Source organism: Lygodium microphyllum, chromosome 19 (genome assembly GCF_053477565.2).
Source record: "Lygodium microphyllum isolate KBCC chromosome 19, Lygodium_microphyllum_v1.1.10, whole genome shotgun sequence".
Lineage (NCBI taxonomy): Eukaryota > Viridiplantae > Streptophyta > Polypodiopsida > Schizaeales > Lygodiaceae > Lygodium > Lygodium microphyllum.
In genome coordinates this window covers 11,305,821-11,332,416 of record NC_141153.1, presented here as the reverse complement: position 1 = coordinate 11,332,416, position 26,596 = coordinate 11,305,821, and the positions used below count along the sequence as shown (strand labels likewise).

The window sequence follows — 26,596 nt, the reverse complement described above, 5'->3', positions numbered from 1 at the left end:
CTTTGATCGGGCGGTGGAGGCCGCTGCTGCCAATATCAGCCGTTGGATAGATTCATGTGGGCCCCTAAAAATGGACTTTGGTACCACGGCATCATGGCAAAAGAAGCCTGGAAATATTTTATTTGGGAAAAGGGCGAAGAAAACATGCGAAATTGAAGATTTTCTTTCCTCTCGTCTTCCGCTGTCTCGCTCTTCTTTCAACAACAACAAAAAACAAACAGAAAACGCAGCGAGAGCGAGTGAGAGAGAGAGAGAGAGAGAGAGAGAAGAGAAGAATAGAGAGCGAGGGAGAGAGGCGGGGGGGAGGGGAAACATTTATCAGCCTGTCTGTCTTCTTTTTTCTTTTTCCGCTTCTTCTGCTCCTCTTCCTTCCATAGGCCATAGCCTAAAAACCCTAGCATTTCTTCCAGCCGTCCTTCCCTGCATCCATGGCGGCTTTGCGTGCCCTCCCAGTCATGCTGTCTCTACCCGGCTGTTGAAGTTCTCGCGGGATGGATCGGACCCGGGAGCTTGGTAACAGTCGAAGGGGAAGCTTGACCGGAGCTCCCATCCCTGCTCCTCGGCGACCACGCTCATCAGGCTTCAAGGATGTTGCAGGTATCTAATGGATTTTGTGCGTGCGCACGGAAGGCTTCCTCACTCCCTGTCCTCCTTTTTGCTCCACACCATAGCCACAGCCACAGCAATCTGCACTTCCCCATTGAAGCTTTTCAATAGTCCGCATAGCATAGCTCACAGAGCTTGGTTCTCCTAGCATGGCGAATGAATGCTGTGGATTAGCTGCGATCATTTTGGACAGATTCAACAGCGAGAACCCTGATGCTCAAGTGCAGAGTTGTCGAATAGTAACGGCCAGGCAGGACCCCCCTAGTTTGCACATCTGTCTTTTTAACAAGGCTTTTAGTGTAAAGATTTCTTATTGGTGCAGGTGCAGCCTGTGAGGACAGTCCAGTCGATGCTCAGAATGCGAGGTTCCATGACCAGTCCAGGAAAGAGAGCCATGGGCTCTCTAACACTGCATCTTCTGTGGCCCGTAGCAGAACAAGAAACATGTTGCGGGAGCTTCATCTTCATTCTCGCACTGCTAATCCAGAGGAGACAGATGAGACAACTGAGGATGTTGATATGATTGGCTCAGAAGAGGAGGATTTAATTGTCATACCTCACAGAATGGGTAAACTAAGACTGCAAGCAAAGGTTTGACTGCTTAAACTTTAAGCCCTTCTGTCAAACGATACCAAAACTAAGTTCTTCATTCAAACATCTCAGGAAACAACAGAAGATTGAAAACTTTGGTTCTGGTTTGCAGATGTCAGACAAGGGCAATGCAGTTGACTTACCTGCAGTACCACGCAAGGCTCGCACAGGTGAGGGCCTACCGCTAAGTTGAATTTGTACTGGTCACAACTCTTAAGGTGTCAGTTTTTATTGATTGTAAAGATGAGTATACTAATGTTTTTGAATTATCATGTGTGATAGCTCTTGTGAAGCGTTCACCTGAATTTTTACTTACGTCTGTGGGGGAAAAAGCCAAAGCTGCTGTGGGAACTTCGTCTTCATTGTCTTCAGCATCAGTGTCCAAACCTGCAAAGCGATTGGTCAGCTCTCTTACCTTCAACATGGAACATATTCTCAGTACAGTATTTTCTTAGTTTGGCTATTAGTGTCTTAATGGTCATCTTCTTTTGGAAGCAGAAACCCAATGGCACTAAACCCTGGACATCCAAGCCTTCTAAAGTATGATTTTCAAATGAGCAGCATGAATGCTTCTTAGTTTTTACTTACAAGCAGTATGAGTGTCTCAATCGATGTCATTTTTACAGGTCTCCATGGCAACTCTCATTTCAGAGCAAGAAGTGGAAGTAGCTGCAGCTTTGTTTGATCTGTCAAGAATGGTTCCCAACCAAGCAAGCCCAAGCCACGGCAATGGCAGACCGGAGGTCAAGATTGAGGGTATTACTTGATGCGCTTGACATAAACTATGGCATCCATGTCTGCTCCTGTATTTCATCATCAGTGTATTTGACTTCTGTCTGCAGCCATGCCCGTATCATCTCCGGTTAAGAGTATGAGCTCTGCCCAAGGAGACTTATGTTCCTCTCCAGCTATGATTTTAACAGCGTCAGCTGAAGGTAATGGTAATGATCATACTTCTTGTCATTGTTGTATGGTTAGCTGGTAGCTTACTGTTTGGCTACTCAATGTGCAGCTCCAAAGAGGAAGCATCCTCGCATTAGAACCAAGATGGAAGATGGGTTGTCTGGGCCAGCATTAGCCATGTCTGCTTTAGAAAGTAGAGGAGGCATCGATCAGAAGGCAGAGGGTGCTGGATCACACACCCAAAATGTTGCAGAGCTGATTGAACGGGCAAAAGCAGATGCCAAAGCACAAAATGACAGTGATCATCTCTCTTCTCCAACATCTCTGGCAGTCTCTCCTTCGGAAGTTTCTGGTCAGTGTGTGCCAAATCCTAAGAACGAAGTTTCGGGTCAATGTGCGCTAAATCCTAATGACAATGGGTTAATGGAAGAGAAATCATCCTTGGATAGTAATGCCTGTGCTTGTCAGGGCCGAGAACTGGCTAAACTGGCTAAACCAGCAAGCTTATCTATGGAAGACAAGAGTTTGGTAGTTCCAGTCTCAAATATGTTGGTAAACACTGATAGTTTGTCTTTGGATGCTATGAGTGAAGCAAAGCATACACATCATGTCTCAGGGGAGGAGTTGAAGGCAACAGATCATCCTGTGACACCCGAGATAGAGAACAGGTATCATCTTTTACCATCCTTAGTTCTGTTACTGGGAACAGAAGACCCTCATATGCCTCTGCAGTCCATATCTTTTGCATTGTTTGTCAGTCAATTGTGGGGGTTTTGAAGTTTTCATGATTGTGGGTAATGCTTTGTAATACTAATATATTTTCTAACTCTCATTATATGATATCGTGCGGTTAACTTTTTACAATGGTTGATATAGATGCTAGTGATTTGACTTGTCTAAGTTGGACAAATTTCTGTGCATCTTAGCAGTTTGTCGAGACTACAGACAAGTGCAGGTCACAACTGCAAGAATGAGATTGATTTGATGGTATGGTTACCTTTATTTGCAAATCAAACTTTGGGGTATTCTATTAGTTTCTCATTTCTCTTCTGTATCAGGCACCTCCTGATGCTTCAGCAATTTGCACAACAGAAACAACTGGCAACAACTTGGTGTCTGTTGGCTTGGAGCTTAACGAGAAGGCACAGGTATGCAGCATTCAACTGGTTGGGATTGGTTGTCTGAACAGTTCTCTTCTTTTCAATCTTTGTGTTTGAAATGGTTAGCTTTGAGCTACTGTATAGGCTCAAATGTATTTCATATTATGCAGGATCCTGTGAGTCACCTGACACAAGTAAAAGGAACTACACTTGATGAACAGGATCCAAAGCATGAGAGAGATGATGTGGTGAAGAATTCTGGCAAGGAGCTAGTGAGTTTGGAGAACTACTCAGAAAAAGTACCAGAGACAGGCAAAACATGCCTTTCAAAAAAAGAGGTTGATCCTGTAATCATGGTTGACACTGAAGCAGACAAACAGGATGAGAAAGCAGAGGTATCTGAGCATTCTTGTTTGCAACCTGGGAAGAATGTAATGGCTGATTCGACACTGCAGCAGGCAGCAGATGAGGCTGGTAAGTATCCCAAGAAATGTTGATTGGATTTACCAATGAAGTATTGCAAATTGCAGGGCAAGTTCTCACTCCTATCATCCTCGCCCAAAAAAAAACCTCCAAACTATATTAGGTTTGATCGATTTGAAGATTGCCCCTTCTGAATCAAAGTTCTCAATGAGACTTTCATCCCCCTTAGCTGCAGCAGCGGTAACCGGTTGGCCAGGGTCAGGTGGCCCTTCTCATATGGGGTAAATCCAAATGGGACAGTACTTTTACATGCCGTTGGAACTGCTTTATATCACTGTAATTGCTGCCGTATATCCTATATCCTGCACACTGAATTTCATATAATTGCTTTTATTCCAAGCAGGTATTACTCTCCTGCAGCAGCTGCAGCAGCAGTGGCAGCTGCCTGGGCCCCTAGATCTAAGATGCCTTCTGGGAAGGAAAATCATCATACAGCGTCACAGGTAGTGATTGCGCTGGAGTATTGGAGAATTTCTCTGGCCATTAGTCTCTGGCTACAGGCCTTGGTTGGCACTGTTTTATTTTTGTCATATATACTACTAACATATATCTATGGCAATGTGACTTGTTACTTTTCTCATTACAGGGCTTTTCTTTTGCATTAGCTGGTGCCCACCCATCATGCAAGCACTGTGCCACCCATGTTTATATTGCCCATTTTATCGATGCTCAACAGCAATTGCAAAAGCATCCACTTTGGGCTGCAACATATGCAAATGCTGCTTCCAGTTTGTACTCAATGAAGTGCTACAATCTGACTGCATCTGCACCTCTGCCTGGGAGCAACAACAAAACCAACCAAGGTTCAGATCTGGCAGTTGGTGAAAAGAACTTCAGTTTACCTGGGCCGAAAGAGAAGGTGAGTGTGGACAGGAAACAGTTGTTGCAACAGCAAGCTCAAACAACACCTCAGCAGATGCTTTTTCCATCACAGGTGCAGCTTATAGTGTTTTGAATCCATTTCTGGTTTCTAAGGGTGTTGATGGTTTGCAAAGGCTTTCAACTATCAAAAGCTCAAAGTTTGACATTACCTCTGTGGAGATAAAAATGGTGGATAGGTGTATTCGTTAATTTCTTGTTTTTTAAAACAACCATCGAATAGATTGCTTGGTTCTGGAAACACTATCATGAAAAGTTTGTGTGTGTGGGCTCTACGATGGTTCCTCATTGGTCATGTATACCAGCGTTTTTGGCACCTTACCTTAACCCAACTTTATTGGGCCTTGTCCCAACCGATTTGACAAAGATTATGACAGCTTTATCTTTCCCACAAAATAAGCCCTGCATCTGATGCTGTCCTTAGTTTGATTATTTCTGTGGAATGTGTTGCCAACTATTTTTTCACATAGCGTGTCCCCAATATCTGCTTTGCCATATCTTACTTTATTCTGAATACTTTTGCTAAAGCTTGGAATCCTCTCAAATGTTAGCCCACCATGTTTTAAATTGGCTTTTGAATCTCCCCTATGGATGCTTTACGTGCGGAACATAATGGACATACAGTTATCTTTTAACAGTTTTTTTTGTGGTTTTTATGATGTTGACGGTTAGCTCACAATTACATATACCCTTTTTGTCTCTGAGCTTAACTTCATTAAACTCTCATGTGAACAGGCTGGTTTGGCACCAGTATTCGGATATCCTGTAACACAGGCTAGTGCTTCATCAATCTGCAATACTGTACCTGTATCAGGGTTTGCTACAGCAGGGGGTAATGTATCTGGCAGCAGCAGTGCTGCAGCAGGGACGTCTGCAGTCTCCTCATGTCCAGAGGCTGTCACTGGTCCAGCAGGCAGCACCTCCAATGGGTGTGCAGGTAATGCAGCTGCTGCTCAGATGCAATTTATGCAAGCAATCATGCAGCAGGCTGGATTTCCTTTTCCCTTCTCCCCTGGGCATTTTGTTCCACCACCAAGTCACATCATACAGCAGCAGGTTATCACATGTCTTACAGCATATTTTGGCCACATATGTTGTCTCTATACCCCAGTTTTCTACATTGGATTTGTTCCCAGACTTATGTATAAAGGATCGGATTTTTCAGGGGACAACAGGTTCAAGCAATCCCTTCTATAATCACCCTTTTTCCCATCCTGCTTTGCAACAGCCTCCAGCAGTGGCAGGCAGGGCGCTCTCTGAAATGCAAGCACACTCACAACAAGGAGCTCATCTTACCCAAGTATCGTCTCAGGTATGATCTCAATTTCACTTCAACCCTCTTGTGAGAGTGAGAGACAGAAAGCAAAATTACACCTTTCCGGAAGACCATGCATGGTTAGGCACCTGTGAAAATACTTATTGCTGTTTTATTTTCTGTTCAATTGCAGGATTTTAATCCAAATGGGGCAATGGGGGGGAAACAGCTTGACAGCACTAAGCTGCCAAGCCAGCTAAATCAATCTTGTAAGCAAGCTCAACCTGCAACAGCATCCATCCGTAAACAGCGACATAGCATTTCACATCATCAATCAGCACAGAGTACTTTGTCCCTGTGTAGTAAAGGTTTGGATGCTCAGGCTTTTCCTGGAATGTCCATTTTAGGGCCTGGTCCTTTAGGTTTGGTACCGGTTGCAGGTGTCATGGCATCACAAGGCCATGCTGTAATGCAAATGAAGCCAGAGAGCAAACATTTTTATGCTACTGAGCAGCCTTGTCAACAGAGTCTCTATTCTCTCGGAGCCAAGGCAATTGAGACAACAGAGTCTCATTCTATTGTGAAAAGCATCCTGGACAGTGCAGATAAGAGGCCAGCAAAACAAATGAATGCTGCTGACTGCTCCTCGAGGAAAGATATGCAGGCTTTTGGTGGCACAGAAATTAGTGGTGGAGGTGGACAGCATCAAGCCCCAATACAGCAGAATACAGCTGCATCTCTTACCCGTAACTTGAGGCAGTTCGGACCTGCACCTGCTGCTTCTGCTTCTACATCTGCGTACTCAGCATCCTCAAAGGATGCAAGGGGGCGAACAAAAGCATTACCACTTTTGGAAGTTGCTGAAAGTGATTCAATGTCATCTACTCTGTCGGATCGTGGTGTTGGAGTTCCATTAGGTGTGCCTTTTGCAGATCAAAATTACAGCCAAAGTATCAAGCATGGACAGTCACTGGTCCAGCTAGCGAAGCCTGTCCTGGAAGCACAACTAGGAACAATTTCTGCCTCTACGGCATCATGTCCGTTGCTTTCAGGTACAGTTCCTAAACAGCAGGTACTGGCTGCAAGATGTCAGGAAGCTTCGGTGACTATGATGCAGTCAAGATCCTTACCCTCTGTTTCTGGGACCTTCGAGTCAGGTCCTGTTCCTTCATCAAGCAATAGTTCAGTGATGAAAAACACGCCACCAGGTAAGAGCTCCTCCTCACAGAGGCTGGCTATGAATTCCGGGAAGAAATCTTCTGTTGTCTCTCCACAGTTGTCTGGTTCAATCCTGGGTCCTAGTTCTACCACTGTCGTTCTTGGACAGTCACAGGTACAGAGACATCAGCATCAAACTCAAGGACAGCAGCAGCATTATCAGATTCATCAATATCAGCAGTTTCCCCAATCCTTGCAACAGCAAATGCATCTATTTAGTGGATCACCATCTGTAACTTCGCAATATCATCAATCACAGATGACCAGTCAAATTACCTCTCAGGGATCACCATCTGTAACTTTGCAATATCACCAACCACAAATGACCAGTCAAGCAACCTCACAGGGATCACCATCTGTAACTTTGCAATGCCACCAACCACAAATGACCAGTCAAGCGACCTCACAGGGGTCACCATCTGTAACATTGCAGTATCATCAACCACAAATGACCAGTCAGGGTTATGCGAAACATTCTGTGCAGCAGCAATCTTCAAACAATCATCAGCTACAACATTCACTCCAACAAGCAATCTGCCATTCTATGCAGCAGCATCAACAGCATGATCCTCAACAGCAGCTTGGTAAGAACCAGTTCCCTCTAGTGCAGGCCGTATTTTCGCAGCAGCCACCTGTTGTACGCTCTTCTGAAGTCTCAGTTCATACCTCTCAAATGTTGGCACACGGAACTATTCATGGAGGGAGATCAAGTAGCTCTGATGGAGTCCCAGATAAAGTTCTGGGTGATTCATCTTTCACTCCTAGGAAGTCATTAGGAAGCTCTGCTGGTTCGTCTTCTGCGCCAACCCTGCGGGTGATTGATCGCCCACCATTGATTGCTTCAGATTCACAGACAGCAACTCCTGCAGGTTCCCGTTCTAGCACAGAATTATTGCAGACATCAAGTGTCAACACCAGCTTTTTGCATCCACAGAGTGTCACAATTTCTAGCTCATCTGCAACAGCAGGAAAAATGGAGGAGAGGACTTTCCCAGGTCTGTGTTTCATGTCGTATATAGACAACTTCCCCTCATTGTTGGCAGTCTTTTGATGTCAGTTGGGGTTTCTTGCTAGGTGTCGAATGAATTCATAGTAGGTTGTTTGACTTATGCAGGGCAACTTCATCAAACAGCCTCTGGACAAACTTTCAGTTATCTATCTGGATACACCAGCCAACAAAATGGTGTGTTGACAATGAATGCCAAAGGTCAGCAGGCCAACATTAGCGCTGGTGATCTTGCATTTGTGCCATCTCAAAAAGGGGCAAGTCTGCAAGTCAATCCTCCAGTGTCAAGTGGACTTTCCAATGCTCAATCAAGCTCTCTCTCTCAGGTTAGTGCAGACCCAAAGACCCTGGGTATGCAACAAGGAGTTCTATCAAATCCACAGCATGTAACAGCTGCACACCAAATGATTGAAGCATCAAGTGCATCTGCTGTAGCCTCAGGGGGTGGCTCAGCAGGTGTTTCAGTTGTGAGGTCAGAACCTGCAAATATTTTGAGCTTGGAATCAAAAGGTGTCTGAGTGACTATTACTAATATCTTTGATAGTTTGTGTCAGTTGGGATCACTGCAAGACACAAATAATGGCATTCTATGACTGTTCTGAAGCTAATTTCAGCATATTTTGTGATATGAAGAGGACACATCTCATTGGATATAAAGCAGCATTCACTATCTGTGTGTGCACGGTTGCTACTGGACCCACGAATTCCATGTTGCAGTGAACTTCAACCTGAGGGCTTGGAGTTGGTTTATGCACGTGCTACTGAATTGAGGTAGTTGTTGATACTTCTGAGCAGTTACTGTATGAATGCTATGCTGTTGCACTAGGTTTGGAACATTCTTTATATGAAGCATGGTTTAATGACACAAGGGATTCGAGTGATTACTTTTCATGCCTACTGAAGGCATGTGTCACTGGGTGTGACTCCAAAATGCTATATTCTACCATCGGTAAAGCTATGATCAGAAGATCCTGTAATTTTGAACTGGGGCTCATGTACTTCATTGAGTAGACAGTGGTAAGGTCAATTGATAAAGCTATGTTCGGAGCATCCTGTGATTTGAAGGACTCCCTCACCTCATTGAATACACTCTTAAGATCTAATGTGTGCACAACTGCTACAGAACTTCTGAATCCAGTTGTGCATACTTTAATTTGATTGACCTTCGAGTGTCTGAATTGAGGCAGTCTTTGGGATTTCTTAGCAGTATTGCAACAGTGGATGCTGTGTTTGGTACATATTCATATGCGACTGCAGAAAATAGCACACTTGGTCACTTGGTAATAATGGTTTATGCACTTGGAAATGCTGTGGAACACAGGGAATCCATGAAAGGCCAGCATACTCGCACTGATGATGTTTTGATGCAGATATTTTTCACAAAGGGGAAGTTTATTTCATTGTTTTTATTTGTGAAGTGAAGTGCTTTTGGTGCAACCTGAGAGGTCATAATCTGGGTAAGTCAAGATTTGACTGATAGCAAGTTCTTTTTAACACTATAGGATTGAATATGAAAGAAAATCTCTGCTGTCTCCTGTGCAGGAATTTGTGTCTTGGTCATAGGAACTGGGTACTTTTGAGGGGTCAACCTGTAAACTTTCAAGACTTGCTGTTCAGAGCTGGTCATAATATCAGGCTACATGTCTTCGGCAGGCATTATGGCACGTCATTGATGATGTGAGAGATATTTGCGAGATGTATTATCCTTTGATGGCATGTCGAAACAGCAAATCATGAAGCTCACATAGCACAACCCATAATTTTGGGAGTGAAGAGGAGCAAGTTTGATGGAAGGAAGGCTATACAAGTTGTACAGAGGAAATGAAACAGGGATGAAGAAAATGAGAATAGTGTACATGAAAAAACCAAATTTGTTAGAGCTAAGCCTTGTATCAAAAGGATACAGTCTGTCATATAGGAAAGAAGGGGCTTCTCATGTTTCAGAACCGAGGCATGTCGATCCCTACATGTTGTAATCTTTTGGTTGTTGAGTATGATGTGAATCCAACCCATGGGATGGGAGGTTCAGAAAGCTACATTAGCAGAACAATTGTTTAGTTATTTTTTGTGTACATGTTGACATACACTCCTTAATCTGGAATCATGATTGGGAGTGCCAAGCACACGGGGTAACGCCTGCTTCTGATGCATGAGTGTGTAAGTGTGCATGTGCATGTGCCTGTGTGAAGGCTTTCATCTATTTGCACTTGCACTTGAGATGACAAAACTTGATCCTAAGATTTCTTATTACCCTTGTTTGAACTTGACATTTGAAGGATCGTAGGGTTACAAGGTGGGTTGGTGGTGCCGATGAGGTCCTCTTGGTTTAAATTCTATGTTTAAAACCTGTGCAACAAATTTGTAGCTCTACACCAGCTCTCATATTGACTGAATCTAGATTGTGATCAGCTTTCAGCGACGTCATTGTATCATCAACTTTGCTTCACAGCATTGACTAGATTAGATGGCTTACCTAGATACAAGCCATTCTGCAATTTGGGTCAAAAGCAGAGGCTAAAGTTGTTACGTCTCGGGATTTTGTTCGAGTATTCCAGTGTTGGAGGGTTCAGTGAAAGACGGGGTTGCCCATCCTAGAGCTGGTTCAAGTCTTGGGAAGACCTCCCCAAAATAGACTATTAAAGAAAACTACCTTGTTAAAAATACCTAGGTTTCATTCTAATTTGTAAAGAACATGGATAAATAATTGGTTGGATTTTAAAAGTGCAGCTCTGTGACGTTTTGTAATAATCTTTTTTGTTATTTTTTTGGGTTAAAAAATAAGTGTACACCCAAAATTGAAGAAAAGCTTTTTAAGAAAAGCTTAAAAGCGTTTAGGTTTTCCAAGTTTGTAGACTACAAAAGCTTTAAAAAGCTTAAATGAAAGCTTTGAACGTTGGAAAACCTTAAGCCTATATAAAGGCGGGGAGAGTTAAGTAGTATGGGCTATTTTTTTCATTACAAAATTCGTCTCTTATGTGAGGAGAGAGGAAGGTCATACACAAGTGTGTGGAGATGCGTATATCAGTTCCTCGGTCATCGCGTTTGCAAGACAAAATGTTAGATTCATATCTTTGTCATTCGTTCTTTTTAGGTTTAGTTTAAACAAACTTGTCCTTTGTCTTTTTAGTTTGTTAAGGTTAAATTCAGAAATTCATCATTCGTTTTTTTAAAGGATTAGTTTAAATAATTTTGTCCTTTGTCTTTTTAGGATTAGTTTAAACAAATTTGTCCATAATCTTTTTAGTTTATTATAATTAGTCAACATCATTAGTTTGTCTTTGTCCAATCTTAGAATAGTTAGTTTTTTCAAGATTAGTTTACTATAATTAGTCAACATGATTAGTTTATTATAATTAGTCAATATCGTTATTTATTTAGTTTTTGTTAGTAATTTCAATAGTTTATGTAATTAGTAGATTATATATACTCTTGTAATATCAATAGTTTATAGTTGCAGTATTAGTAGATGGACTTATGTTCGTTAATAGTTAAATAGTAGTGAAACGAAAAGGAAAGAAAACGATATTTTAAACATATAGAGAAACCGAAAGCATAACAAACTTTAGAAGGTAATGAAAAAAATGAAAAACGTAAAACTTTAATAAACCAGATATTTTGAATGGATGGGAAAATGACCTCTCATAATTATTTTATTACAAAGAGATTTGTATAAACTCTTCGGTATGTTATATATCATGCTTTCTCATTTTATTTATTTTAAAAAGTTTTTGAAGTACTGTTATTGTTTGTTGATTTTATTTATTTATTTTATTAGAATTACTATCAACAATAAAAAAATCATAACTGCATGTAAGCAAGGCCGTTTATTCAAGAGCTTTAATCAAAGCTTAGAAATGATAGATTTTGGACACTATTCTCCAAACATAGGGCTGTGTGGCTTTTTCATAAAAAGAGCCTAAGGCTAATATCAAATTGACCAAAGAAAGAATGCCAAGAAATGCGTAGTTGGAATTTTGTGCAAATAAGTGGCAAGAACTATATATAGAACTTTATATTCCTTTATTGAGTTGCACGTGTCAACCTAGTTGAAATTCGTCTTAATGTTAGGCGAGGTGAATCCATGCATATCTAAGAGGGGTCATTGAAGTGAATAGAGAAAGTTATTTGGTTAGTGGTAGACATCTAGTCTAGTCTAGTTTAGTTTAAAGCCTTCAACCTTATTTGCTAGTGTGCAAATTTCTCTATTTATTGTCATATTTGATTATCGAGCCTTGATTGATGTACTCTAATGTAATAAATTGTCGCCATCGATTGCTATCATATTGAAATAAATTGCAACCATCGATTTTGTTGTGAGCTTCTCCAAGAAAGGTTATGGGTAGCATGCAAATACAATTGATCTAGTTGGAAAGCAAACCATGCACTTGCCTTTTTTCACATGTGAGGACATAAGCAGTTGCATGTTTCTTGGATTGAGTTCTACTTCCTCTTTCCCCCTCCCTCAAGCAAGCACATAACCCTTTTACATTTGTGTTTTTGTCTTATCATTGTGTATTGCTTGTCAAGGATCACATAATACTTTGTATCCACTAGTCCATGTGCATTAATAAATGATCCAATTGAGATGTGCCACCCATGAGAAGATTTTTTCAAACGCTCTTCTAATCTTACTTGGCTAGTAGCTATGCACTCGAATAGAATATAAATAGAAGGAATGTGTAGTTAGGGTAGTAGGAGGATATCTTGATAATAGGGGTGATGGTAGTGACTCAAATGGTGTGAAAAGTAGAAGAAAACTTATGGTCACAATGTTAGCCCACTTTATTTCACTTGGTAATAGAAGCGATACTCGTGATTCAACATGTATAAGTTGGAAGGAGAACTTGTGATTATGATGGTAGGGAGAGAATGCATGGTCTAGTTCACTTGGTAATAAACAATGTAGAAAATGATCTAGATAGGCATAGTGTGTGGAGATGAACAAAAATTGTACCACGAAGTCAGTCTTAATGAGCTTGAGGATGGAATTTGGAGGATTGGAGAGGGATAGTACATTTTGACAAGATTTTAAATACTTGTTTTGAGCTTTTAAATACTCGATTGGTATGGATGTGGACAAGGATACATTTGACAAAGTGCTGGTTTTTTGTGTTGAATGGAGATCTAATACATGAAAGAGCACTCTTTGTTGGGGGTAAAGGTGCCTTTGCCTAGCCATCCATGTATTATTACACTGTCAATACCCGTGCTTGCACACTACAAGCAGCGGGTACCCATTACTATTACTTCATTTTTTATTCTTTCAGTGACATTTGAATAAAGGGAAGGCCGGTCATGCAATGTAACTGTTGGAGTTCCCACATTGTGTGTATGTCTCTCTTGCGCTTGCTCCTTCCACCATAGCTCTTGCTCCCACTCTGCTTCCACTTTAGGGCTCACCTCCCTTCAACTTGTATTAGAGCATTCTTCTTTGCGAGCTCAACACACTCTTAGCTTCCCTTCGAATACCTACAATAATCATCTCTTTGTTGGCAGCCATAGCCACTCTGTTCGAGCTTCCTATTGGTTGCATTCTTCTTAGGCAGTCTTTGAGCCTTCTTGAGCAAGTTGGAGTAGCCCCCCATAGCCCTCACCCTGTTAGTGCAGCATCATGTTGTGTGAAAGATATCCTTTTTTTTAGTAGCAACTCACGTTTTTAATCCTCTACAACATATCTTCTTCATTGGATAGCTATACAATCACTTATACACTTGGTTTTGATGCTTGGCATTGATCCTTCCACTCTTGGTATTCAATTTGAGTGCTAAGCTTTAGTTTTGGACTATTATAACAATCCACAAGCTGTCATAAAATAGGGCAACACTTATCTTTGATGTCTACACTCATTGCCATTGTTTGAATGATTCCTAGTTGATGCTTATATGTTCGGGGATGCTATGTCAACACTTGGAGTTGATTTTGGACTAATTTAACTACTTCCTTTACTCTGTTGTGGCTGAGGTTTGTTGGCTAGAAATGCAAGGCAATACTCTATTTGATGCTTCAATGGTTAGTTTTGTTGGTCTTATGATGCACGGTTATGCTGGGGTGATATCTATATGTATGGGAATGCTATGCTCATGTTATGGATTGATTTGGAGCCGATTTTGGTACTGGAATAGCTTGGTTTGACAATGTAATCACTGATGTATACAGCATAGTTGAATATATTTTAAAAGGGATTTTATATGTCTATTACTCCTAGCCATGATTCGGGTATTCTATATATACTACCGATGTGTACGATTGATGCTAGTACATTGGTATGTCATATGCCCATGATTTGAGGTAGCTTTGAGCTTGATTTGAGGATTGATTTACTAAGTTTTGACAGTGAATTCATTGATATAAAAGAACCAGGGTTGAAGCCTATTTGGTTAGTGTATGCTTTACCTATTGGTCACAGGTGCTTCCTGGGTGACTCATATGACTATACGGATGTATATGGAGCTTGGCACATGTCTTGTATTGCTACGGAATGCCTTTTGAGCTTTGATTGGAGCTTTGTCTGGCATTTGATTGACATTGGTCTACAGTGGTATACTTTGTTACATTCATTATGCCTATGGTCTATGCTCGACCCTTCAGTACATCCTTTAATGCATATGTCATAAATGCATGCTCCTTACATTGTATGTGTTTGATTGTCACTTGGAGCTTTAGTTGGGCGTTCATTTGCATACTTTGGAGCTCTTAGATGCTTATTTGGGTTGTCAGAGATTTGATATTGATTGTTACATGATGTACTAGATGTTATATGTGATGCTTGACCGATCCCTTGCTTTGGATGCTCTATTAATATATGGTATTGGATCCATGATGCCTTATGTATTCACATGCTATCTTTGAGCTTGGTTGCTCGACTACTTTCTGCCAGTGGGAGCTTCATGCTACCTCTAGATATTGCAGAGCTTGTGGTTTATGCAATTGAGTTTCTTGAGTAGATGAGACTGGGATCTCTTACATGTCTATGATCTTGATAGATACTTGTCTCCATTGGATGCTTTTGGGCTCATTCAATCCGTCTTCTCTTTGAGCACACACTGACCTTTGTCAGGTCCTATCAGTTAGACATACACCTAGCTTGACTTACTCTTTGAGTTCTTTATACCAGGGCTTATATCCTTCTACTAATATCGATTGCTCTGCGACATTTGGATGTTTGGCTCATGGTTCTTGGTTGCTACATTGTTTGTTACATACCCACTTCATGCAAGATTTGATCTGGTAGTCATACTTGACTTTGGATCAGCCTTTGGATCAGCCTTTGGATCACTGTTAGCTCATTGTTTGCTGTCCTTTTCTCATTGCTGTGATTTATTATAGCAAGTTGTTTTATGCAAATTGTGATGTATTTGCTGAGCTTAATCATGCCATTTTGGTGTACTTTTGATATTATTTGGTGGACAACTGGTCATTTTAGCAGTTTCTCTTATTTTTGGCTTATTTTGGCATGCTTACTGCTAATTATAGCAGACTATTTACGGCATAGTCTGCCTCTATTTGACTTATTATGGTTAGTCATCCTGTTACCCTGAACCATTCACACAATTTTCGCTTCCACTCTGCCTTAAAACCATGGGAATCAATTGGGGCATGCACCACATGAATAGCCACGAATAGTACACCGTCCTCATCCACAGGCCCAATGTCTCCCACCTATGGCTCATACACTATCGATGTGTCCTACCCTGCTACGTTGTGCAATCACAATGCACAGGATGTCACACCCACCTTCACGTGTACTTCTTTCCACCATGGATCACTTTGCTTCATCCACACAACGTTATGAGCCACCAAGCCGCGGTCTTCTACCTACATAATATCTAAGCATGCACGAGCACTCACATAATATTTGCACGAAAGTCTATACACAGTTTGGGTCCTCAAGTGCAGGACAATACTCTAGGCTTGCTTAGAGTTTGACTTGTCTCCCAAACTAATCAAAATATGTCTTGTGCACGATAAGAAGACTAGCACTACCCCTTAGGGAGAGACCACATGAGAGGTTTTTCAATTACAGGTATTGAAGACTCCAGCGAAGGTGTCGTTCACTCTTCATCAACACTCAACTCTGAATTCATATCCTTTTCACCCTGTAAGCCTGCCAAGAATCATCAGGTATAGAATCCCCAACAAACTACCACTTGTACTCCATCAATGCAACGCCCCCCCCCCCCCCCCCCCCCCCCAAACAACAGCCCTACCACCAACTCCCATTGCCCTACCACCTACCACTTAACCCACCAACGTGCCCCCAATGACCTTCCTCCCCACCACTACCAACACTCCGCCATGGCAACCACAGACGTCCTTGCCACCCACGTCTTCAATGCATGCTAAAGCCTGCTACCTATGACGGTGAGTGCCATGGGACTGACACTCGTCTAGGAGGGGGCAATGTTAACCCCAACACAAAGAAAGCAAAAGGAAATAAAAAAGACGTAGGGCAAAGGCAGAAAAAAGGTAGCCCGACTAAAGAAAGAAGAGGAGAAAAGGCCAAAAGCACAAGGGCAACCTTAAAAAGTCCAAGGCAAATGCAAAAGGGGAAATGTGCATTTTAAAATACAAAGGTGCACCCTGAAATCTTGTAAAAGAGTGCCAGGCGGTGGAAAATCCGGAAAGCTAAAGCAAAAGACAAAGACAAAGACAAATGCCAAGGCAAAAAGAAACGGAAGACAAAGGCACACAAGGAAAAGCGCAAGTCAAGAACGCAAGCACATCATGGTTTAATTCAAGGAGTGCCGGACTCTCACCCGTGCAATTTGTAAAGGTAGATGGGCGAAAAGAAGGAAGCTAGGAAGATAGAAGGGCAATGGGAAAAAGGGCGGCCATATAAAAAAGGGAAAAAGGGGATGACCGCCCAAAAGGGATTTAGGGTTTTGTATATAAAGTTGAAAAGTGAATGAGAAGCTCATTCTTGTGTGTGGCAAAAAGTGGCTCTCTTCTTCTTCTTCTTCTTCTTCTTCTTCTTGCTTGCTTGAGCTTGTGCTTGAGAGAGGGAGTGTGAGAGTGTGAGAGAGTGAGTGTGTGAGGGTGAGGGACCATGGGGTGGAGAAGCTCTCCATCTTCTCCTCTCTTCTTCTCTTCTCTTCTCTTCTCCTCTCTTGCTCGCAGTGATGGAGCTTGGAGCGTGGAGCTTGAGGATGGAGCTTGCTTGAAGCTTGCACTTGGATCGTGGAGCTACCGGAGTGCGCGGGAGAGGAGGTAACTCGAATGGCATGGAGGTAAGCTCACTACACCCGTAGATATGGATGGCTCATCGGCTATGTGAGAGGTAGCCATTAGTGCTCGGCTTGGAGCGCTTGAAGCAATAAGCAGTCCGTGGGTCTTGGCGGTTGAGTGAAAGCTCCCACAGTAGCTTAGTGGAAGTTAATGATTGCATTTGTGTTGCTCTCCCTCTCACTCTTGGAGGGAAACTCCCCCTCTTGTGATTGCATGTTGTTGGTGACAATAGCATGTCATCTTGCTCTAGATTGTGGAGGCAAGTCAGAGTTCTCGAGAGACTTGTGTGATCGTTGCTCTCTTTCATGTAGACAACGATTTGAAATAGGGTAAGAGGGGGGGGGATAGAGCAGCCGTAACAAAAATCAAGAGAATGGATGCTTACCATCTGTTCCATTGGCCATTGCACAATTGCGTTGTCCTCAACGTTAATCTTAGGATTCCCTTTGCCAGGGGCCTTCACGCCCCTTTGATGCATGATGGTGATAAGAACTCCCACTTGTCCAAGGAGTAAGCTTAGTGAGGGGAACATTTGTCATATTAAACCTTTTGCAATCTTTTCATCCCCCCCTCAAAAAGGGTGACATGATCTTATCTTTTGAAATCTGATTTGGCCATGATAGAGGGGCTTAGGGTTACTTCTTGTAGATATATTGCTTTCTCGATTTCCTTCCAATCAAATACCAATTGATTGATTGATTGAGAGAGAGAGAGAGAGAGAGAGAGAGAGAGAGAGAGAGAGAGAGAGAGAGAGAGAGAGAGAGAGAGAGAGAGAGAGAGAGAGAGAGAGAGAGAGAGGGGAAGAGATGAGATTGGGATAAGAGAGTGAGAGATAAAGAGAGAAAGAGACAGGGAGAGAGAGGGAGGGAGAGAGAGAGAGAGAGAGAGCGAGAGGGAGAGAGTGAGAGGGGGGAGGAAGGAGGAGATAGAGAGAGGGAGGAAGGTGGGGATAGATTGAGAGAGGGGGGGAGGGAAGCCTGGGATAAAAAGGTGAGATAGAGTATGTGTGATTGTGTTAGAGAGAGGTGTGGAGAGACAGAGAGGGGGGAGAGACAGACAAAACCATGCTGAGGGTAGGGGACAAAAACGAACTTGAATTTCAAGGGGAGGGGGGTCTTTTTAAAGACAAAGGAGAGAGGGTGAGAGAGGGATAGAGAGAGAGTCACATATTGAGAGTCGTGGGAGCGATTTGCAATCTGAAAAGGGGGGATGGGTCCTTTTATAGGTGAAGGAGGGAGAAAATGGGGGGAGAGAGAGAAAGAGTGATGAGAGAGAGGGGGTTGAGAGAGAGAGAGAGAATGCAATATGTGTAAATTTTTTTCGCTAAAAAAGGGTAATCAGCAACCCCTTATTGGATGAATTTTTTTTCGATGACCCATTCTTGGAGAGAGTAAATTTTGGCCTAACTAGATTTGTGGTTTTTTTTTTGGCCCAATAAGGGGCTACTAGCAACCTCTTCTCGGTAAAAAAATAAACCACAGTTTCGAGAATAGACAGCATGGGGAGAAGAGAGACCAAAAGAGTATGAGTTTTTTTCACCCAAGAATTGTCGGCAACCCCTTCTCGCCAAAAAATAATAATCCACAAGTTCGAGAATATAAGAGAGCATGGGAAAAAGAGAGAGTAATAGAATGATGAGAGAGGGGGAGCATGCAATATTTTTTCATCCAAGAAGGGGCTGCCGAGGTAACGCCTTCTCGACGAGAAAAAATACTATATTTTGCATGTTCTCTCTCTCTCTCTCTCTCTCTCTCTCTCGTCCCTCTCCCATCACTCTGTTACTCTCTCTTCCCCCTATGCATTCTTGGACATGTGGGTTTTTTTTCCACCAAGAAGGGTTGCTGGTAGCCCCTTCTTGGACAAAAAAAAACCCAAACTCCATTGCTCTCTCTTCTTCCCATGTTGTCTATTCTTGGAACCATGATTTGTTTTTTCGTCAAAAAGGGGTTGCCGAAAGTCCCTTATAGGAAGAAGAAAACCCACAAATTGAGTTGGGTGAAAAGTTACTCTCGCCAAGAATGGGTTGCCAATTTTTTTTTTCGTGTGATAAGGGGTTACTGGTGACCCCTTTTTGGCGAGAAAAAATTACACATATCACATGTCCTCTCTCTTCCCCCTCTCTCTCATCACCCTTTCTCTCTCCCCCCATTTTCTCAACTAATTAACGAATATTTACTTAATTAACTTTACAAGAGAAAGAGAGAGATATAGTTTTCTAAATAGTATATATTTACACTCCTTGAAGCATGATATGAGATAGTCGTACAAAGTAGAAGCTTATACACAAGCTTGCTAAAAAAACACACTTGTTCAAACATTGCTTTATTTATGTTGTTCTATGTTTGCTAGAGATATATGCCTTTGAGCCAAATCCATATCATTGGGGGAATCCCATGTTTTGTATAGGTAGTATGGTCTTACCATTATCTATGGTTAAAGTTAGGGTTGAGTTGTATGGACTTACTTAAATGGGTACCCCAACAACTTTGTTTTTGTAATAGCAGCAACTTATCTTCATCTAAGATCTGATAGCAGGTTCTGAGGATCCCTTGGTCTAGCTAGTCTCTCTTAGTGTAGTCCCACATATCTTTCCAGGCGTTGAATCCCTTTTTAAACGGCTTGTGTGCCCTAGAGAATCGGTCTATATATGAAGTCTAAAGAGCTCTATGGTAAAGTGAAATTTATCTAAATGGATTTGATTAATAGGCTCCCTGACTTTCTTCTCATATCTAATTCCAAGGGGAATCTGATCACGAAACAACCCCTATCTTACAAGAATTTACTTAATGCATGATTCAAATGCATGAAGGTGGAATATTTTGTTAGGGATTGTCTTGATTAAAATCAAAGAAGTCTATAGAAACTAAACAAAAAATGAAACTTGCAGATGATGGTTTTCGTTAAGTAAATAGGAAAGCGGAGAAAGGAAACAATCAAGCTAATCTTAATCAAAATTCTAAAAAGAAGAAGACTAATAACAATCAAGCTAATCTTAATAAAAAGGGCATTATGTTTAAAAAGCAGGGGGGGGGGGGGGGGGGAGGCCATGTTGGTGCCCCCTTGTCGAGTGCCCCCAAACTTACTGTCCCACGTCCGCACAACCACCCGCTTGCCCACATCTGCACAACCGTCCTCACTCGCGTCTGTCTTTGTCTGCATGCTCTCTCTCTCTCTCTCTCTCTCTCTCTACACATATATATACACATAACAAAAAGAAAAAAACTCTTTCACTTCTCCTAAATTAAATAATTAATTAACTAACTAATTAATAAATTAACTTACTAATCAATCATACTAATTAACTTAATTAGTAAATTAACTTACTAATTAATTAACAAATAAGTTAATTAGTTACTAATTGGTTCAATAACTATTAAGTCACTTAATTAATGAACACAATTAAAAAATTGGTTTAATAACTATTAAGTTGATTAATTAACTAATTAAATATTTAAATTTAATTATTAATAAGTAATTAATTAATTAAGTAATTAATAATCTAATTAATTAAATAACTAATTAACCAATAAATTAATAACTAGTTGATAATTAATTAACTAATTAAAAAACAAGTAATTAATTAAGTAATCACTTAACCAATTAAGTAATTAATTATTAATTAACTACTAAAATTATATATGAGTTAATTAATTTAAAATTAATAACTAAGTGATTAAAATTAATTATTATTTAGTTAAATAACTAATTATTTAAAATTAATAGTTAATAAATAACTAATTGGTTTAATAACTATTAAGTCAAATACTTAGCCAACAAAAGTATATATTGGTCGATTAGTTGAAATTAATAACTAATAACTAAAAACCAATTAGTAATAACCAATAACTAATAACTTGAAATTAATAAAAAATTAATTAAAATTAATAACTAATAACTAATAACTAATAATCGATTATTTATTAATTATTTATAAATTACTTCAATTAAAATCAATTGAAATAACTATTAATAACTAATAAATATCTTTAATTCAAGTAGTAATTGTTAAATTTAAGTTTATGTATTTATTTTATTAAAAATTATTAAATAAATTTATCATATCATTATTTAGTAATTAAAACTATTTATTACTCAATTGATTAATAATAATATATTAATTAAATTATTAATGGTTTTTTTTATTAGTATAAAAATAATTTAACACATATATAAATCATATAATATTTACTAAGATGATATCAGTTAGTTCAGTGATTAGTTAATTAGTATATTGATCAAATTATATCAATTAAATTATTGATTAATTTCTTAATTGATGTTAGTTAGCTTGTTTATTAGTTCATGCATATCAACTAGTTTATTAATTAATTAGTTACTATAGTGATCAATTAGTATGAAGTGAGTCATTAGTTTATTAATTTACTTAACTTGTATATTAATTTATATATTAGTATTAATCATTTCATATAAATCAATGTGTTAGTATAGTAATACCTATTAATCAGTTAATATGATTATACATTAATATGTTGTATGGGATTTTTTTTTAGGGAATGTGAAGAAAGTATAAGTGCATGTGGATTAGGACCGTTTTGTCCCCACCGAGAAAGGGGTCACCTCGACGCCCGCATCCATCTTAGTTATTTGGGTTTAGTGTCCAAGGTATGTGTGAGAGAGTGCGTGTGGACCAACATGGTTGATGAGAGAGAGTGCATGTGGACTATGATCATTTTGTTGCCAAAGAAGGGGTCACCGACGCCCCAATATTTGATGTAGAAAAATATAACTAGCACCCCTTCACCCCCTCTCACATCTCTTTCTTCGTACGTCACATGTCTCTCTCTCTCTCTCTCTCTTTCATGCATTTAATCCCCCACTATCTCAAAGTGGTTACATAAGGCCATACACCCCTATGACACAACGCCTCCCCCTCCCTCAAGTTGTGGAATATTTTCTTAATCTCGCAAGTACATATACATCTCTCTCTCTCTCTCTCTCTCTCTCTCCCCCTGGCTCCCTCTTGGTGCTCTCCAACCTCTCTCTCTCTCTCTCTCTCTCTCTCTCTCTCTCTCTCTCTCTCTCTCTCTCTCTCTGTGTCTCCCCTCCTCCCCCTCACTCTATTCATCACCCCCCGATCTCTCTCCTTGTCTCCCTCTTGGTGCTCTCTCTCTCTCTCTCTCTCTCTCTCTCTCTCTCTCTCTCTCTCTCTCTCTCTCTCTCTCTCTCTCTCTCTATGGCACCCACATCCACACACACACACACACACACTCTCTCTCCGTCTCCCCTCCTCCCCCTCACTCTATTCATCACCCCCCGGTCTCTCCTTGTCTCCCTCTTGGTGCTCTCTCTCTCTCTCACCCACATCCACACACACACACACACACACTCTCTCTCCCTCTTTTGCTCCCTCCCACAGAAATCTTTATATCCTCTCTCTCTCTCTCTCTCTCTCTCTCTCTCATATCTGGCATCCGCATCCATACACAAACACACACACACACACTCTCTCTCTCATGCCAAATACTTTATATATCTAACACACACACACACATGCATACTCTCTCTCTCTCTCTCTCTCTCTCTCTCTCTCTCTCTCTCTCTCTCTCTCTCTCTCTCTCTCTCTCTCTCGTATATGACATACACCCCCACACTATTCGTTCAATGACACCCATATTTGACATGCATATTCGTACATGTGTAGATAGCTTTGGAAATGGATCCAACATCTAGTGCTACACCAAATACTGAGGTCCGCATATATGTATCCTCCCTCTCTACCAAACCTACTATATGCACGACACAAGTAGTCGGTTCCTGATGTTGAAGAAGGAAGACATTTGCAATGGCAATGACTACCCTATTCTTGCTATCACCCATGCAAATCGCCGAATACAAAGCACACAGATCCATTGTAACAATGAATTGAGTCTGTCTAGGTATATATTTTGGATACCTTGGTCTCTCAAGACTATCTTGTCGAACAAGGAAATTGGCCTACATTGCAGCCTTTGTAATTTTCCGCCTGCTCCCGCAAACGAACCCCCCTCGGGATCGTCACCGATGATAGGTGGTGAGGGGGGAGGGAAAAGGACAAAGGGGGATAGCACGATGACGTGGGGGGTCAAACGTGATGATGCAGGAGGAGGAAGCCGATGAAGCTGACGAGGACGAAGTGGAGGAAGAAGACAATCGCAACGAGGAGGGGTAGATTGCATGGCAGTAGCCCCACTCTGTCCACCTAGGTGGAGGGAAGGGTCCACATCACATCCCCCCAATATTACCCTCCTCTCCCCTATATAAACCCCCTATCACAGAAGAGGGCATAGGGAGACCTTGAGGGGCTCGATGCTATGTAGGTAGAGGTACCACCTCTTGCCACCCCCTTGCTCCCGTGAGAGAAGAGAGAGAGAGAGAGAGAGAGAGAGAGAGAGAGAGAGAGAGAGAGAGAGAGAGAGAGAGAGAGAGAGAGAGAGAGAGAGAGAGAGAGAGAGAGAGAGAGAGAGAGAGAGAGAGAGAGAGAGAGAGAGAGAGAGAGAGAGAGAGAGAGAGAGAGAGAGAGAGCCCTTTGATGCCGTGAGAGAGAGAGGGAGCCTTGATACCCAGATACGCTGAAGGAGAGAAAGAGGGAGGCTTGACACGTAGAACAACACATTGAAGGGAGAGGGAGAGGGAGAGGGAGAGGGAGAGGGAGAGGGAGAGGGAGAGAGAAGAAGAAGAAGAAGAAGAAGAAGAAGAAGAAGAAGAAGAAGAAGAAGAGGGAGAGTGAGAGTGAGACGGTAAGAGAGAAAAAGGAGAGGGGAGATACTATTTCCTTTTCCCCCCCTTGCTACCAACTAAAGCAGAGAGAGAGAAGTGACAAAAAGAGAGGGAGAGAGAGAGAGGGAGAGAGACAGAGAAAGAGAGAAGGAGAGAACATTCTAAAAGGTTCCTCCACCCTTCCCCTCCTTAGAGGAGGGTGGCCACAAGTGTTTCGTCTTCCTTCTTCCCCAAGTTTATTCCCTTTCCAGCAAACTTAATCCCTATCCTGCAAGCTTTCCCCCTTGCTCAAGAGATTGTTGAAATTCCTGTGGAAATTACACTTAAAGCAAGGAAGATTGGGAATGGCCCCCAAGCGAAGAATGTTGAGTGTGGGTGGAAATCCCTCAATGAGCAACAAAGCCTTGGCCAAGGGCATCACCACCTATCCAGTTGTGATACCGGTTGTAAGTAATGTAGTTCCAATTTGACGAATGTTTGCTTGAATTCTTGCATGAGATGCATTAGATCCACATTATGTCGCACGAGAAAGGAATGCTAAAAGGGATAAATTTCATCTCAAGTATTTGAAAGATGGAGTTTGCGAAGTGTATGCATGAAACATACATTGATGGTACACAAATTGATCTTGCGTTAAAATCTTGCTAATATCACAAGCTACTACTTCATTGGGATCTTGAAGTTATGCATAGCTAGTGTAAACAACAATCATTAGGATTATAACTATGATGCCTTGAGATCCGTCCGATAGCGACTATATTCATCAAACCTATTCGGGGGTTGGGCTAGATGCAACAACAACTCTAGGGCAAGCCAAAAGCTCAAGGATTAGGAAACCCTAAGTCGAAAGAAAGACTGATGCTTTTGTACTTGTTGGGAAGAAGGCTGGGTTATTAATCAATGTAAGTGTTTAATAGAACTTATGTCTTGTACAGTGTTTGAGACCTTAACATATGCCTTAGTCGAAAGAATGGTGTGTTAAGTGATTTTTACATAGAACCGCTCCTGGTCCCAAGGGGGAGAGCAAATACGTGATGGGAAGGTTATCGTGTCTATTCCTGCAATGTTTGAAAAAGGATACCATTATTTTTGTGATTGATCGAATAACGTCTTAAATGCTTTGCATTAAACTAATTGTGGGATGTGATTTGGATGATTATTCCAAGTGTTTATGTTTGGTGGTAAATGCATGGCAGGGGTCAGTAATGACAAGTTGCCATGGGGAAATAAAGGAAAGTTTTCCTAGAAGAGGATATTAGGCTGATTGCCTTGATTGTGCTTGATTCTTAATTGGATTAATTAAGAAAGGATATTTGCATGGGTAGATCATCTCCAAGATCACGCCGTGGATTACCTCGAGAGGGCACTACTCGATTCACGAGTCAAAGGTCGAGTGGTGAAAAAGGCCAACCACGGAAATCGTGTCTCACTCCTAGGTCACTTAGTGTCAGTGGAGCTGTGGACACCCCTTGTCAAGTCCGGAACAGAGTTGTAGACTGGCTTGAGCCCAACATCTAGAGAGTTGAAAGATCCTATTCTAGACTATGATGGAAATTATGGTGCCATGTGATTTGGACCAAGGACTTCTGTTGGACAGAAGGGATACATAATTTCTCCTGTATGGGTAGGAGACAAAGATTAACTCGAAGATAAGTTAAGAGACACATTGAATTCGATATTTATTTGAAACTAAGAAATATGAAACATCAAAGCAGCTCCCCAAAGGACACTCTGCTCATGTAGATAGAAATGCTTTGATAAGACAATTTCAATGCCCATGCCTCTATGTGTCAATTTCTCTCTTGTGAGAGAACCTATTTCTTGATTTCCAACATGATATCAGAAATCAAGTTGGAAATCCACAAAACTCTTGTGTGGCTGCATCACTCTTTTGAATGATTGATCATCATGGTATAAGCAATGGTATAAAAGTAGGCCTACAAACTCAACGCGTTGTTGTGCCGCTATGCGCACACCGTGTAAAAAAATCTAGAGTGTGGCTTCCTTTTAGATTTAGATTAAGGAAGCTGCTTTTAAATGTCGCACATAAATGTGATAGGACCTAATTAGAAAACTAAAGCTATCAAGGGAAGCAGGTGGGCAAAACCCTGACAGGTCTATCCTACGGCAGGGTGGTCTGAGAGGACTGGGAGGCTTCTCATATGGTTCTACAGTCCTATGACCTTTAGGTATTGTTAGGTTAGAACCCAATTCATGCGTTTTAGGGGATCGGAATGGGATTATGCCCTACGTGTAGAGAGGTTGAGCAGCATATCCCTCTCGTTTCCCATTCTCTTTGAACCAAGTGCGGCATGGGTCTGCTTCGGCTTGGGTATCTTAGCATAAAGTAGGATGTCCAGGACCCCAATGCTAGAATGCTATGAGGAGACCTTGACCACTAGGGATTCAAGTTTCAGGTCGATCCTAGTGGGTTTGGTTGCAAACGTTCCGTTGCGAGGCAGACTCGGGAAACCCTAGGTGACAAACCCTATGACATTCCATGGGAGTACTGGGCAGCGTTGCTTAGACTCATCTCTCGATGGGCCACTAAAAATGTGCCTAGATAGCCAATGGGCGGGCATGTTATAGCCTTCCTCCACTATAGACCTCACC

General features: G+C 41.4%; 1 protein-coding gene across 5 annotated transcripts; it reads left to right on the top strand.

Moving 5' to 3' along the window:
- Positions 1-206: 206 nt before the first annotated feature.
- On the top strand, positions 207-10,758 carry LOC148019563 (uncharacterized). 5 transcript variants are annotated; one of them, XR_015694822.1, is made up of 19 exons: positions 207-597; positions 929-1,197; positions 1,310-1,367; positions 1,480-1,598; positions 1,696-1,737; positions 1,824-1,953; positions 2,040-2,132; positions 2,210-2,768; positions 3,027-3,087; positions 3,159-3,248; positions 3,371-3,674; positions 3,787-3,904; positions 4,027-4,126; positions 4,270-4,617; positions 5,298-5,618; positions 5,728-5,874; positions 6,011-8,030; positions 8,150-9,498; positions 9,584-10,758. XR_015694822.1 is itself a non-coding variant. In XM_087699558.1 (18 exons), the coding sequence occupies exons 1-18, from the start codon at positions 492-494 to the stop codon at positions 8,557-8,559; spliced, it is 5,220 nt and encodes a 1,739-aa protein (XP_087555684.1). In that variant the 5' UTR covers positions 207-491; the 3' UTR covers positions 8,560-10,758. The 5 variants fall into 5 exon arrangements, 4 of the variants coding, with proteins under 4 accessions (XP_087555684.1, XP_087555681.1, XP_087555683.1 ...); XM_087699558.1 differs by having other exon boundaries at positions 4,270-4,542; positions 8,150-10,758; XM_087699555.1 differs by having other exon boundaries at positions 8,150-10,758.
- The last annotated feature ends 15,838 nt before the right edge of the window (positions 10,759-26,596 follow it).

Coding starts and splice junctions, on each gene's coding strand:
- LOC148019563 (XM_087699555.1), top strand. CDS start 492: ATGGATCGGACCCGGGAGCTTGGTAACAGTCGAAGGGGAAGCTTGACC. Junction 598..928: donor AGGCTTCAAGGATGTTGCAG/GTATCTAATGGA, acceptor TTATTGGTGCAG/GTGCAGCCTGTGAGGACAGT. Junction 8,031..8,149: donor GGAGGAGAGGACTTTCCCAG/GTCTGTGTTTCA, acceptor TGACTTATGCAG/GGCAACTTCATCAAACAGCC.